Raw genomic sequence first — 14,097 nt, 5'->3', positions numbered from 1 at the left:
TGTGTATGTAGCATTATCGTTCCTTTTTGTGGCCTTATGACTCCATTGCGTGGACACAACACATTTCGTTCCTCGATTTACCTGTCGATGGACAGTTGGGTTGTTTCGATCTTTTGGCTCTTCTGAACAAAGCTACTATAAACGTTGGTGTGCAACGTTCCTGTGTAGACATGTTTTCTCTTGGGCATCTACCGAGGAGTGGAATTGCTTGGTTAGTGAACTCCATGTTAGTGAACTCTGTGTTTAATCATCTGAGGACCTGCCAGACCACGTCCCCGAGCACCTGGACCATTTTGCATCCCCGCCAGCCATGTGTGAGGGCAGGTCCCTCATCTCTGTCAACTTTTGCTGTCAGCCAACGTTCTGATTCTGGCCATCCTCATGGGTATGAGATGCTGTGTCAGTCTGGAGCTTTGCTTTGTTCTCTGCTTTTTTTTTTTTTTTTTTTTTCTGACTCTCTCTCGTTCCTTTCTCTGATTATGGGGGACGGAGGTGCTGCTTGTGTTCCGGGTGCTTTCCACATCAGCCCTGTCAGCTGCCTCCCTCTGACCGGTTAACCTGGAAGACCCTTGACATCTGTAGCATATTTAAAGTTTGTTTCTATTTACTTTCCCTCTGTCCACAGGCCCCTTTCTCACATCGCTGCTATTCCAGTCCTTTTGCCCAAGGGCTCAACCCACTGGTTTCACCAAGAGGCAGATTTATTTTTTTTTTTAAAGATTTTATTTATTTATTTGAGAGAAAGAGAGAGAGAGCACATGAGAGAGGGGAGGGTCAGAGGGAGAAGCAGACTCCCTGCCAAGCAGGGAGCCCGATGCGGGACTCGATCCCGGGACTCCAGGATCATGACCTGAGCCGAAGGCAGTCGCTTAACCAACTGAGCCACCCAGGCGCCCCCAAGAGGCAGATTTATTGAGGTTGAGTGTGTCCAGGGTAGCGGGTAGTTGGTCCTGAGGCTGGTAACAAGGCCAGGGGGACCTCAAGTGGACTTGAGTGGGGAAGAGCTGTCTGAGCTGGTTACGGGGCTCTGGACTCAGTCATTCCTACCGCTTGAGGGACGTGCGTCCTGGGGCCAGGCGCTTACTTTCTCGGAGCGCTGGATTCCTTCTGCCTAACATGGGGATCCACCATCTATTGGAACATACCCTTGTAAGTTGTGAGTCTTGAGGCTGGTTGCATGCAGGTGCATAGCAGGTGACGAGCAGATCGCAGATCTCTCTGTTATCTCCAGTTGGCGTCACATGGGCGTGGTGAGTGATACTACAGTATGTAAAACCCGGATGTGGAATTTGGGATTGTATGTGAACACACCTCATTTACCAGGTCTCCAGGCCTTTTTTTGAAATTAAATGAAAGAGTTTTAGACCGATAAAAGGAGGCACCAATTCCATTATCTGTTAAAAGGGGGTGAGGGCGGGTTAGATCTGGTTCTTGAGCAGCTGGAGTCACCTAGGAAGTTATACTCATATACCAATATTCCCAAAGCGCTGTACACATTTTAAGGGACCTCCCCTTCGCCTTGCCAGAGGCCAGCTGTAGACACCCGGCTAGGAGGCCAGGGCCTAAATAACCTCAGAGGCCCCCCTTCCAGCCCAAGTGTTCAGTTCAAATTCAGGTTCAGGCCGGCCCCTTTTTCGCTCTGCCATTTCAGTTTGCTAGATTGGGAAGTGGCTGGAGAACAGAAGCGTTTGCTGTCTGCCTCCTGGGGTTCTGGGAGGAGCATCTGAGATGTGCAAGAAGTGCTTTGTCAACTGTGAATAGCTCCATAAATCATTTTTGTAACCGCTTTGCTCCAAGAAGAGGTGCAGGGCTGAAAATCAGAATGCTTTATGGATTCCATGGGTTCCTGGAAAGTTGCAAGCAAATCAGGTTTTTTGAAAATCTAATCTCTGCAGCATCCGGTGATGGCACCATTCAGAGGGGCCCAACAGCGAACCCTTAACGGCAGTGGACGTCCTGCCACCAAGCAGAATGTTCCTCTGTATTAAAATGCAGATCTTCACGTAGCAAATCTGCTCAAGCCCACAGCATAACTGGGAATTCTGAGGGGGTCCCCAGGACTTTCCTGGTTGGTTCTGATGGGGTCATCAGAGGGAGCTTGGGGATAATGCCCATCTCTCTGCAGAGTGCTTAAGAGGCGGGCTGTACCAGCAGGGACGGGAGTTTGAACAAACTCTGGCTTTACCACACATTTCTTCTGTGGCCCCAGGCAAATAACCTAGTGGCCCTGAACCTCAGTTTCCTAATCCACAAAATGGGAATCATGATCGTAGCTAGTTCACAGAGTTGTGAGAATCCAGGAAATGGTGTGTCAGAGTCCATGGCACAGGGAAATTTGGTTTGTTTTTGTTTCTAAACTGGCTATATCTTTTTAAAGAAGATTTATTTATTTTAAGGAGAAAACACACTCTTGCACGCGAGCGGGGCGAGGAGGGGCAGAGGGATAGGGAGAGAGAGAATCTCAAGCAGACTCCTTGCTGAGCGTGGAGCCAGATGCAGGGCTCGATCCCACGGGGCTCCATCCCACCGACCTGAGCCGAAATCAAGAGTCCACTGATTGGACACAGTGGTCCACTGAGCCACCCAGGTGCCCTTGAAATGGCTTTTTGAATGGTAGCCACTGGCGTTTCGTTACTGATGTCTTTGTTAATCATCAGCACGGTTGGAAGTAGCACCCTGATCCATATGGGGGCCCAGACTCAGGTTTTGTATTATTTTCTGAGGCTCTAGCCACATAGAATCATACAATCCGAGTTTTAGACAGAATTTTAGAGGTCGTTGAGGACAGAGTGAAGACACCACCTCACAAGAATACTCATTCAGGCCTGTGCCCCTGTAAGTTGTCCTGCCCCCCCCTCTCCTCCCATGTGCTGGTCCTTCCCACATTTGATGACGGCTCTGCTTCCTCTCGCCTCTTCTTCCCCGGGCTAAGGGACCCCCTTACCGCGCCGGCCACCCTTCTTCGGTCAGGCCTAGGTTGTCATCACGGCACAGGGTTCAGAGCCCAGGAGGGTCCTAGAAGTACTGGGTGTAGAGGGGCCAAGGAGTTGACCTTGCAGGATAAGGTGAGGGAGACACTGGGAGACCAGCCTTCTGTGGGCTTGGTCCCGAGCCTCTAGCCCTGGCTGACCATTCCTGGACCATCTCCGTCTCAGGACTGGAGGCCCACAACCTGCTGTCTACTTAAGGTGGCCTGGGCTTCTCCGTGACATGTAACATGGTCTGTAAGCTCTGTGTCATCCTGCCCGCTCCTACTCCTTCTGCCAGAACGCCCTCACCTTCCTCTTCTCCAAGACTTCCTCTTAGATTCCACATTTCCCAGGAAGGTCCTCAACTGACTCCCAGATCCCGGCTTCAGCTCTGAGTTCCCCTTTCCACCGATTTGCCTGCCACCGTGCTGCCCATGGGCTGTCACAGTGGTCTCTCTCCTGTGGCTCCCTGGACTCTGAAGTTTTGTGAGAGCAAAGACATCATTGTCTCCCTGGGCCATCATTTTTTTTATTTTTTATTTTTTATTTTTTTAAAGATTTTATTTATTTGACAGAGAGAGACACAGCGAGAGAGGGAACGCAAGCTCGGAGAGTGAGAGAGGGAGAAGCAGGCTTCCCGCCGAGCAGGGAGTCCAATGTGGGGCTCAAACTCAGGACCCTGGGATCATGACCTGAGCCGGAGGCAGACACTTAACGACTGAGCCACCCAGGCGCCCCACCTGGGCCATCATTTTATCCACAGAGCTGGACACTGTAGCCGCTGCCTCAGTGGTTATCTGTTAAGTGAATGAATGAATGCTCGGTTTGAGAAAATCCTGCTTGGTGGGAAAGATAAGGCCAGAGCCATCCCTCAGCAAACCTCCAGATCTGAGCCAGCATCAGAGGCCTGAGGCGGTCCCCCCATCCCTCTCAGCTCCCACCAGTGCCTGTCTGCCCAGTGGAAGCCGTAAAAAGGCAGATCACAACAACTCCGTGTTGACCCTCAGACCTCCCACTGCCCAGAATTGATGAGAGCTAACAGTTAGTTTCTTCATTAAGAGACCAGAGATTGTGATTACGGTCATGACCAAAATGCTAATGACAACCGTTTACTGAGTGCCTCCCACGTGAGTCATTACGGCAGGGCTGCAAGGGCTGGCCTTTACCCCATTTTACAGATGTGGAAGCTGAGGCAAGGCCAGTGGAGGCCAAGGCCACTCACTTATAAATGGTGAAGCTGAAATTCTAGCTGATTCCTCTGGCTCCATGGCTCTTAACTACCTGCTGGGTGCTCCTGTTGCTGGCTGCAGGGCTTAGAGATGCTTTTCTTTTTCCCCAGGAGAGAGAGGAGCGATCAGAAAATGGTAACATAGGGGGATTTACATTATGATACAGTACAGGGTTTTATGAAGTTCCAGGGGAAGGTCCCTGAGGACTGGGGCACCATCTGGGGAGACTGTTGGGGTGTGGATGGTGGGGGGCAGAGCCTGAGCTGCATGTTTTCTCTTTTGGTCTATCTGAGAATTTTAAGCTACAAAGGCAGTATGGCCTTATACATAAATAAAGCAAAAGCCTCATCTTGCTTTCTTCTTTTGGTTTCCTCTAGAGGTAACCAGGGTTGAGAGCTCAAACGGTGTTTCCCACACTTTCTGTGCACATACAAACACACGCTAGTCACCGTGGTGGTGGTTGGGGGTGGGGGACGCAAGCCGATTTCCATGGTGTAAATGCTCCCACCATGGCCCATTTCAAGGTTCCGGCGTGAAGTCACTGAACCGGGCGGTGGGAAGAGGTAGGTACTAGCAGCTATTCCGTAGCATTTCTACTGTGCAGATACAGTAGATGCCCATTTCCCTCAAGAGCACCGATGATAGTAAAATAGAAGATAATTAGGAAGTGGTAAGCGTTGAGTATTTATTACCTCCAAAGTATCATTTCTTGAATTGTACGTTTATATAATTAAATTTCTAATAACAGCTGTTTAACAACTGGTTCATGAAATTCTGGAAGATTTCAGAGTCCGTGCTTATTAGCCACTGCCAGCCAGCTTCAGCACACCACTCATTTCCTTTTTCCTAAAATGTCAACATTAGATCATTTTTTTTCAATTCACTTTTTCCTTAAAAGGCTCTTCAGCCAACCATTCATTCGTTCAGCCAGGATTCTGTCCCATGCCATGTGCTGTATGGAGGATCTGGGGCCAGGCCACCATCATGAACGGGTGCTTTGTCTTCACTAGCTTATGGTCCAATGAGGGAGACAGTCGATGGCCAAGCTGACAAATGAACACCATCAATGTCAAAACTGCACTGTGCAATTAGGTCTCTAAAAGGAAGTGACAGATGATGTCATAGAGATAATGCTGTGGGGGGCTGGCATGCGGAGGTCAGGAAGTGGCAGGGGAGAGCCTATTTTAGGTTCAGGTCAGGAAAAGCTTCTTCGGAGGAGGAGGTGACAGAAACTGAGACCCAAAACATAAGAAGAGACCAGTCATGCAAAAGTCATTGGGGAGAAAGGTACAAAAGGCTATGTTCACTGGGGATATGTTCACTGGGGTATCTGTGAATTGTACAAACCTGCAGAACCATTCTATACATTGTTTCTAGAAAACTCCTTGTGTAGTAAAAATGGGAAGGCCCCCCACCAGCTTCACGATGGTGGTTAACCTTGGAGAGAGAGGGTGAAGTTGGAGGCAGAGATGGTCTTCAGCTATGTCGAGATGTTTTCTTGAAGCGAGCAAGGCAGGGGACGGATATGGCTGGAGGTCATTTTTGTTGGCGGCCACATTATTCTTTATAATTTCTGGATGCATGAAAAATTCCGTGATTGTTAATTTTTTAAGAGTGGGGCAAAGAGGTCGTAGGCAGTGAACCATCCAGTGTAAAGCCTCACTGTCAGGTGCTGTGGCCGCAGCACATGAAGGGGAAGAGGGAGGCCCACGTCGGGGAGGTCCGCAAGCACGGGCCTTGGAGGCTGTGACCACGGGTGCAGATTTTATTGTAAGTGCTGCAGGTGATCCTGGGTGAGTGACGTGAGGTGCTTTACATCCATAAAGATGACAGTCGCTGCTGGAAGAAGAACATGGAGAGTGCAGAGCACCATCAGGGGAGGGAGTTAGAGTCTCCTGTAGTTGTCTGGAAGAGAGCTAATGGCTCAGACCAACATGGAAGCAGGACGCAGTGGAACCAGAGGGGCAGTTTTGACATCTGATGGCAGGACTTGCTGAGAGATTGGATGGGACGGGGGGCGTTGAGAGAGCAAGGGATGAAGGGTAACTTTCTTTGTTTTTGTTTTTGATTTTAACAGCTTTTTCAAGATATAATTTATGTACCATATAGTTCACCGATATTAAGTGTGCCATTCTTTGGTTTTTGGTAGTACGAATGGCTTTCTTTTTGAAACCTGAGTAGATAGTGGTTTCAGATACTGTGATGAGGACAGTAGGAGGGGAACAGGCGTGGGAGTGGGGCCTGGGGGGGTTACATTGGGGGAGGTAAGTTTGAGGTGCCCGTGAGACAGCCAGGAAGGGAAGTCACATGGGAAGTCAGATAGTCTCAGCTGGGGCTTGAGGTGAAGATTGTGAGTAATGAACAAGTTGAGAGTCTGGAAGTAGATGTGAATATCCAGAGAAAGAGTATGGGTAAAGAAGGTGTGTGTGGAGGGGGCAAAGGGGCTTCTAGTCCAGATGCGTTGAGAGTTCATGCTTTGACCAATCCCCACCCTTTTTTCCCCAAACATTACAGTGAGAGTCAAAAAAAAAAAAAAAAAAGCCCCCGCCCCAAGACCAAATCGCTAAAACTAATGAAGACAATGTTAAAAAGACAGCCTCTGAATATCAATGACAAGTGAATTCACTCTAAAATGAAAATTGTATTCTGAAAATGAATTTAAAATAACTGTTTAGGATCCATATCAGGAATAGGTTTGACTGTGAGTAACTAAGATTCTAAATAACAGTGGCTCAAGCTAAATGGGAGTTAAATTTTCTTTTATGAATACACTCTAGGCCTGGTGTTGTGGCTCTGTCCCACTAAGCTCTCAGGGAACCAAGCTCGACCCCAGTTCATCACTATCTCAGTGCTTGGATTATCCTCATAGTTTAAGTTGGTTGCTAGAACTCCAGCCATTACATCTGCATTCCAGGCAGTAGCATGGTGGAAAGGCATCTATCAGCTGTCTTTTGAAGAAGTTTTCAGGAGACTGACACATGACAGTTCTACCTACATCCTATTGGCCAGAACGTAGCTAACAGAGAAACTAAGAAATGTATTCTGTTTTTTTTGTTTAAGTTTATTTATTAATTTATTTAGTAATCTCTACACCCAACATGGGGCTCTAACCCATGACCCCAAAATCAAGAGTTGTATGCTCCCCTGACTGAGCCAGCCAGGCACTCCAAAATGTATTCTGTTCTTACAGGTAGCCAGGTGCCCAATTATAATCCAGGGGTTCTGTTACCATGGACAAAGGAAATAGTAGATAATGAGGGATAATTAGCAGTCTCAGCCTTAGGATCCTTAATAAAGGAAGGACAACACGCATTAAAAAGAACAAAACAGTGGATTTTTGTTTGAATTTAAAACCTCTGCTCTTAGATATCATTAAGAGAATGAATAAACAAGCCTTAGATTAGGAGAAAGCATTCGTAAATCATATGTCTGATGATGGACTGGATCCAAAATAATATTTTTAAAAAACTCTCAAAACTCAATAATAAGGAAAAAACAACCAATTTTAAAAATGAGCAAAGATTCGAATAGACTCTTCGCCAGAGAAGATATGCAGCTGACAAGTAACTGCACGAAAAGATGCTCAACATCATTAGTCATCAGAGAAATAAAATTAAAGCCACAATGAGATACTGCTTCATGCCTATCAGAATGGCTAAATGAAAAAGACTGTCCACACCAAGTATTGGCGAGGATGTGGACCAGCTGGTGGGTCCATACGCTGTTGTATGGGAATGTAAAATATTGCAACCGCTTCGGAAAAACAGTCTAGCAGTTTCTTAAAAGTTACACATATACTTACCATGTGACCTAGGCATTCCCCTGCGAGGTATTTGCCCACAGGAGATGTGTGTGTCTACAGAAAGACTTATAACTGGATTCTGTTAGCAGATTTACTTGTACTAGCTAAAAACTAGACAGAACCCAAATATCCATTAAGAAGTAGATAAAAAAGCAAATTGTGGCACATCCAAACAATAGAATACTGCTTTGCTTCCCACCACAAAGGAATGAAGTCTGATACACACATCAATAGGGACAAATCTCAAGATAATTGTGTTGAGAGCATGGCTTCTATTTGGTATCATTTATATAAAATCCTAGAAAATGCAAAGAAATTTATGGTGACAAGGAGAAGCTCACTAGTTGCCTGTGGACTGGGAATGGGAGGGATGGAGAGAGGCAGGAGGGGACGATTCTGGGGCACAAGGAATGGATGTGTTTGTTTTCTTGATTGTGGCGATGGGTGTGAACAGTTGTCAAAGTTTATCAAATGGTACATTATATGTCAGTTATAGTTCAGTAATGCTGTTGGGAAAGGGAAACAGAAGGAACGTGACTTTGTGAAACAGAGAGGTGGGATGAAGAAATGAGGGATATGAAGACTTTGGGAATGAAAAATATTCATTGCATTAAAATTGCTTATTTAAAAAGAAAGGAAGAACGTTAATACGTGGATAGATTTTCGACTGGACACGGTCAAAGAGAGAATTAGTGAACCGGAAGAGAGTTCTGAGGAATATTCTCAGAGCACTGCCCAGAAAAAGAGAGAGAGAAAAATAGACAAAGGTAGTTAAAAGACATGGGAGATAGTCCCAAATATGTTTAATAGAAATTCTACACGAAGACACTGGAGAAAATGACTGAGAAACTGTACTCAAAAACTTAAGAGTTTCTCAGAATTTTCCAGAATGGAAGAAGAGATATGTCTTCACCAAGGAATATGCTCATCAAGTAATGAGAATTTTAAGGAAGTAAATACTCCACTTCAAAACCACAGAGGGAAATTGCATTAAATCAAAAATGAAGGGAAAGTCTTCAATTTTACCCTCGACAGCCTATCCACAAAAGAGTAACAGTAGCTTCCTGAACAGCCTGTGGCAGCCTTTTGGGCAATCTTCCAGGGGCTGAAAGAAAATTAAACAGTCTGCTTCAAACTCCATACCCAGCTGAACCCTGATTCAAGAGTGATGAGGAAATCAGGACATTTTACAGAAGTGAAGGGCCCAGCCCAGCCCTGCGGGGCTTGACCAGTTCAAGATTGGGGAGAGGAGGAAGCCCCTCTCACATGTGCTTGGTCATCCAGTGATGGCCTCTGTTTCTCACAGAAGCTAGAGGGAGAGAAGAAGGGCTGGATCTAACTTCCAGCGTTGCAGTGCGGGGCTCCTGGAAGTGCTGCTCATCCACCATGTTCCCAGTCTTCTGTTAGGACAGGAGAAGGAGATGGGATTCCAGGCCCCAGCTCGGTTTTCAGTCCTGTATCGTAGCAGGAGGGCAAGCAGAAGGGAGGGAGGCCCTGGCTTGGGGAGGAGCCCAGGGACATGAGAGCCTCTCGAGGGTAGAGCCTTCTAGACTCTTTCTCTGTCTTCCAGATTGTGGACAAGAATAACCGCTACAAGTCCATAGATGGGTCAGATGAGACTAAAGCCAACTGGATGAGGTGAGTCCTGCTTTCTGCTGATTTCCCGGGAGCCTTGCCCAAACTCCGGAAAGGAAGCCAAGGGAGTGTGCTGGGGCCTATGAGGTCTCCAGTGGTGGAGGCCCCTGAAGGCCCCGGGACTGCTGTTTGCAGGGTTTGGGATGTGTAGAGCTCTGGGGGACCCTCTGGCTTCCCCAGCCTTCCATCGGGGGGCTCTGGAGGAGGCCTGTGGGTTACAGAGGGACCCCTAACGTCTGCACATTTGTCTCTGTGTCTGGAGTGCCCGGGGCCCCCAGCTCTGGGCAGCATTGCCGCCACGGAGGGGGCGTCCCTCCACCTGGGACTCCGACCCCTCTCACAGGGCTGGCTCCTGCCGGAAGGGTGCAGGACTCACCCCAGTGCGGCTGCCAGCACTTGTTGAAGTGGCCCCATGGAAAAGGAGGCTTCTGGCACAGTCTCTAGCTCAGTTTTTGATGGTACTTGCTGCCCAGGCATGAGTACTTTTAAGAGTGGTTTTACTGTCGTGCCGTGTTTGGGACAGAAGTTTGCACCAGGAGGATCCTTCCTGGCCAGCCAGAGAGAGCAGGAGACTGGCCCAGGGCTGCCCAGGGGTGGCTGGACTGAGCCTGGAACTGAGGACTCAGCCCACAGCTCTCCTGTTGGCTCTGTGCTGCCGGCCCGGGCAGGGGTGCCAGGGCCCTGCCCAGAGGGGTCTGTGCGCTGTGTGGGAGGTCAGACTTGCACTGGCACCTCCTTGGTGCCCCTCTCTGGGCCCCAGAAGGGGTGACGGGGTGTGGATCTGGGCTGGGAGGGATAGGAGGGCCTCGGGTGGGGCCCTCTGTGGGCGTTTGTGTGGTTCTGTGACCTGTGGCAGTGGGGGGATGCTGGAGAGGTTGTGCTCAGAGGGAGGGCAGTCAGGAACTTTCTAAGAGGGCGTTTGCTGTACTTCAACTCTGCCCACCTTCCAAGCAAATGAGGAGAAGTTGGTTGGAGGTGGGGAGGCTATGGTGAGGTCTGCTGTCCCCTTCCCCGGAGCCTTCCTGCCCACCTCTGCTCCCCACCTGAGAGCTGTGGATGGGGGGCTGGGAGGGCGAGAGGGGCTGCAGCTTACACTCTCCAGAGCACGCTGGGATTTGTCCTCTTATTTGTCGGGGCGGCTCTTCTCACTGCCCCTTAAGAGGGGCAGAAGCAGAGGTGCCCAGGGACAGGTGGACCCCTCCCTCCAGCCCCCTTTCACATCATCTGGTGCGCTGGTGCCCTGCAGGGGGCTCCGAGAAGGCCACAGACACACTCCTAACCACCTTCTCCCCGACCACCCGGTGCCAGTCAGCTCGGCCCTTGTAAGTCCCCACCCCCTTGCAGAACCGATCGTGTAACGGGGTGCCCTCGATGGACTGGCCCTCCCGCTCCTCCCAGGACTCCCACCTTCCGCCGTGGAAATTGTTTTTTTTTTCTACTGCCGTTGTCAAATGAAGGCACAGATAATGTGCTGCAAGGGCCCAGATGACAGAGCAGGGGGTCTTTGAGCTGGGCCCTCCCAGGGGCCAGGATTGCATTTGAGGGCACTGTGACCAGGGACACAGAAGTGGAGACCAGACCACCGGCCTGGGCTTCTGTTCCCTGTGGCTCCCGTCTGGCTCTAGGCAAGCAAAGGAGCGTGTGTCTGAGTGCAGTCTGGCTTCAGGGCCTTTCTGCACCGTTGCTTCCGAGGCTCCAGAAGCTTTGCAGGCCAAGCGGATTCTGTGCCTCGATGCCACCCATCTCTGATCTTTCACCCTGGGGACAAGGCTTTACCACAACCCTCGGGAAAGACATCATCTGAGCTAACTTAGCGATCATCCGACACCCCAGAGATTCTGACTGCATCGGGCCGAGGATGAGCCCACGGTATTGGTATTTCTAAAGCTCTCCATAGCGAGTCTGACATGCTGCTCTTGAGAACCTCTCCTCTGTTCTGCCCTTCCTGCTACAGCGGTAACACTGAGGTCCAGAACAGGGCAAGATCTTATGCAAGATCATGCCGTCAGGGGCGGAACCAGGACTTGAACCTGTCTCTGGACTTCTGGGCCCGTGTTCTTTCTGCTTGTGTACAAGGGCCCAGGCAAAAGCATGGCCTCCTGGGCTGTGGGTGGGGTGGGTTCTGCTTCTGCTGCCTTGCTGGCCTGGGGTCTGTCCCCAGCCCCTCCTGTCCTGTCTGCCAGCTCCATTCTGATGCAAGATGGCCCCAGGGCAGTCACAGCTGCTGGGGCCCCTCTCATTCAACACTCAAGGAGTAGGTGGGGGTTGGGGGTGTGGTTTGTTGCCACGGAGCTGTCCCTCTGGTGGTAGTTGGAGGGGAAAGCCAGTTCATGCTGGGAACCTGCCTTCCCTCTTAATGTATAGCTTCCTTTTGCGATAGCTCACTCCTGTGTGCAGACATCTTCTCTTGTACTGTGACAACTTAGGGTCTTGTGCGGGATTGGATGGAGTTGGTGAGTTTTTTCAAAAAATTAAGTGGTGGGCCGGGAAGAGAACGGGCATCAAAGTAATGAGTGTTGACTTTACGGCATCCCTATGCTAGGGGCTCTGCATTCATGAGATCGGTGGTCTGAAACCAGGGGCTGTTTTGCCACCCGCCATGTTGGGTGGTCACAGGTCTGCGAGTAAATGCCAAGGATGCTGAGAAACATCCTACATGGCTCGGGACGCCCCTTCCCACTCACAAAGAAGTTTCGAGCCCCAAATGCCAATAGTGGTGAGACTGAAAAACCCCTCAGGAATTCCTCCTGGCAGCCCTGGGAAGCGGCTCTAGAATTAGCACCCTCATTTGATAGAGGGGGAGGCGGGTTTGCGCAGGAGACTCAGCGTCTAGCTCCAGGTCACTCTGAGTGAGTGAGGGTGAGTGACGATGTTGAGGGGCCCGGGCCTCTGGCACTGTCTTGGCTTGGTAACAAAGCCCCAGCCTTCCTTTACCCTGAGCCGTGGTGTTCTGGGTAGGTGGGGTGGGGAGGTGAGGGCTGAAGGATCTTTGTGCCCCCTAGCCTCTCGCCGCGGTTGTAGGGAGCAGCCGGAGGAGTGACTCGGGCTCCGGGTTTCTCCTCCGCACTTTGGGTTCCTCTCTTGGGTGGTTCTTGCTCAAGGTTTCAGTCAGTCAAGCAGCCCCTGGCTACTCTGCAGATGGAAGCCAAGGTCACTCCTGGCCTCCGTCAGAGCGGAACTTGTCTCCCTGTGGGCGCTCACGGACTGCTCCCGTTCTACCCCTGAGCGGCCTAAAGGCCACAGCGGCCCACCCCAGAAGAGCTGCTGCTAGCCAGGACTGTAGTCGAGGGGAGCCTCCACACACCCAAAGGTGGAGGCCTGGGGGGCACTTGGGAGCCAGGGAGGGAGACGAAGAGAGCCACAGGACAGAGTGAGCTTTCTGTGACCACACCCTAATCACGGGCGTCACCAGCAAGGCCACACACCGGGAAGCCCGCTGTAAATAGTCGCCCTGTTTAAATATTCTTCCTGTGAGCCATCTGTAGAGGCAATGGCCTGCTCCTAACCCCAGTAAGGACCCTTTGTTCCTGTGGAGGGCTTTAAAGCTCTCGGACATCATTCTGCTTTCCCCTCCCTCGTAACGACCCCGAGGTCCGTGTGCTTGTTACTCCTGACCCGGCCGGGGAGAGGGTTCTGGAAAAGGCTGAGTGCACAGCCCGGGCTCTCCCAGCTAGCCAGGGCTAAGGCAGGGCCCGCCACCGAAGGCGTCTGACTCGGGCCGCGCTCCCACCCACTGCGCCGCACCTCTCCTGCCCTCCTGCCCTCCGAGGAGTAGGGGAAGGGGCCTCTCGCTAGAAGGAGGGTGTGGTGGTGGTGAGCGGGCGAGGGTGCCCAGGTGCTTCCTGGCTCCCCCGCTGGGGGCCAGCAATTAGGAAGGAGGAGAACCACCCGCCCTGACGGTCATTTACCCAATTGTGCTTTGTGGGATATTCAACCCAAGGAATGTGGCGCCCCTGGCTGAGCGCAAGAGGAAACCCAAGTTCTCCAAGGAGGAACTGGACATTCTGGTCACGGAGGTGACCCACCACGAAGCGGTTCTCTTTGGGCGGGAGACCATGCGGCTGTCCCATGCCGACAGGGACAAGATTTGGGAAGGCATAGCTCGGAAAATCACCTCCATCAGCCAGGTCCCCCGCTCCGTCAAGGACATTAAGCACAGATGGGATGACATGAAACGGAGGACCAAGGACAAGCTGGCCTTCATGCAGCAGTCCCTGTCAGGCCCCGGGGCTGGGGGCCGGGCCCCCACCATTGTGCTCACTGCCCACGAGAGGGCCATCGAGTCAACCCTGCTCACAGCCCGTTCCGGGCACAGCTTCCCCAGGGCAGAACTGGATGGCACCGACAGCCCCTCGACCAGCTGTGAGTACTGCCGGCCTCCCCTCCCCGGACCCCCGCTGCCTGCACCCCTGCCTCCTCCTCCTTCTCGGCCATTCCCCCCTTCCCTCGCTTTCTCCTCTCT

General features: G+C 51.0%; 1 protein-coding gene across 2 annotated transcripts in view; it reads left to right on the top strand.

Annotated features, from left to right (window-relative positions):
• PRDM11 (PR/SET domain 11) overlaps positions 1–14,097 on the top strand; it is a 78,835-nt gene that overhangs the window by 46,048 nt on the left and 18,690 nt on the right. The window contains exons 5-6 of one of the 2 annotated variants that reach the window (XM_088017668.1): positions 9,571–9,638; positions 13,576–13,997. In XM_088017668.1, the coding sequence (XP_087873794.1) occupies positions 9,571–9,638; positions 13,576–13,997 (490 nt within the window). The remainder of the gene's footprint in view (positions 1–9,570; positions 9,639–13,575; positions 13,998–14,097) is intronic. The other variant, XM_028111345.2, reaches the window with a different exon arrangement.

Source organism: Eumetopias jubatus, unplaced genomic scaffold, assembly GCF_037043125.1.
Source record: "Eumetopias jubatus isolate StellerSeaLion01/CBP00866 unplaced genomic scaffold, mEumJub1_p1.0 scaffold_13, whole genome shotgun sequence".
Lineage (NCBI taxonomy): Eukaryota > Metazoa > Chordata > Mammalia > Carnivora > Otariidae > Eumetopias > Eumetopias jubatus.
Note: the sequence above shows the minus strand (reverse complement) of the source record. Positions and strands in the feature narration are given on the sequence as shown.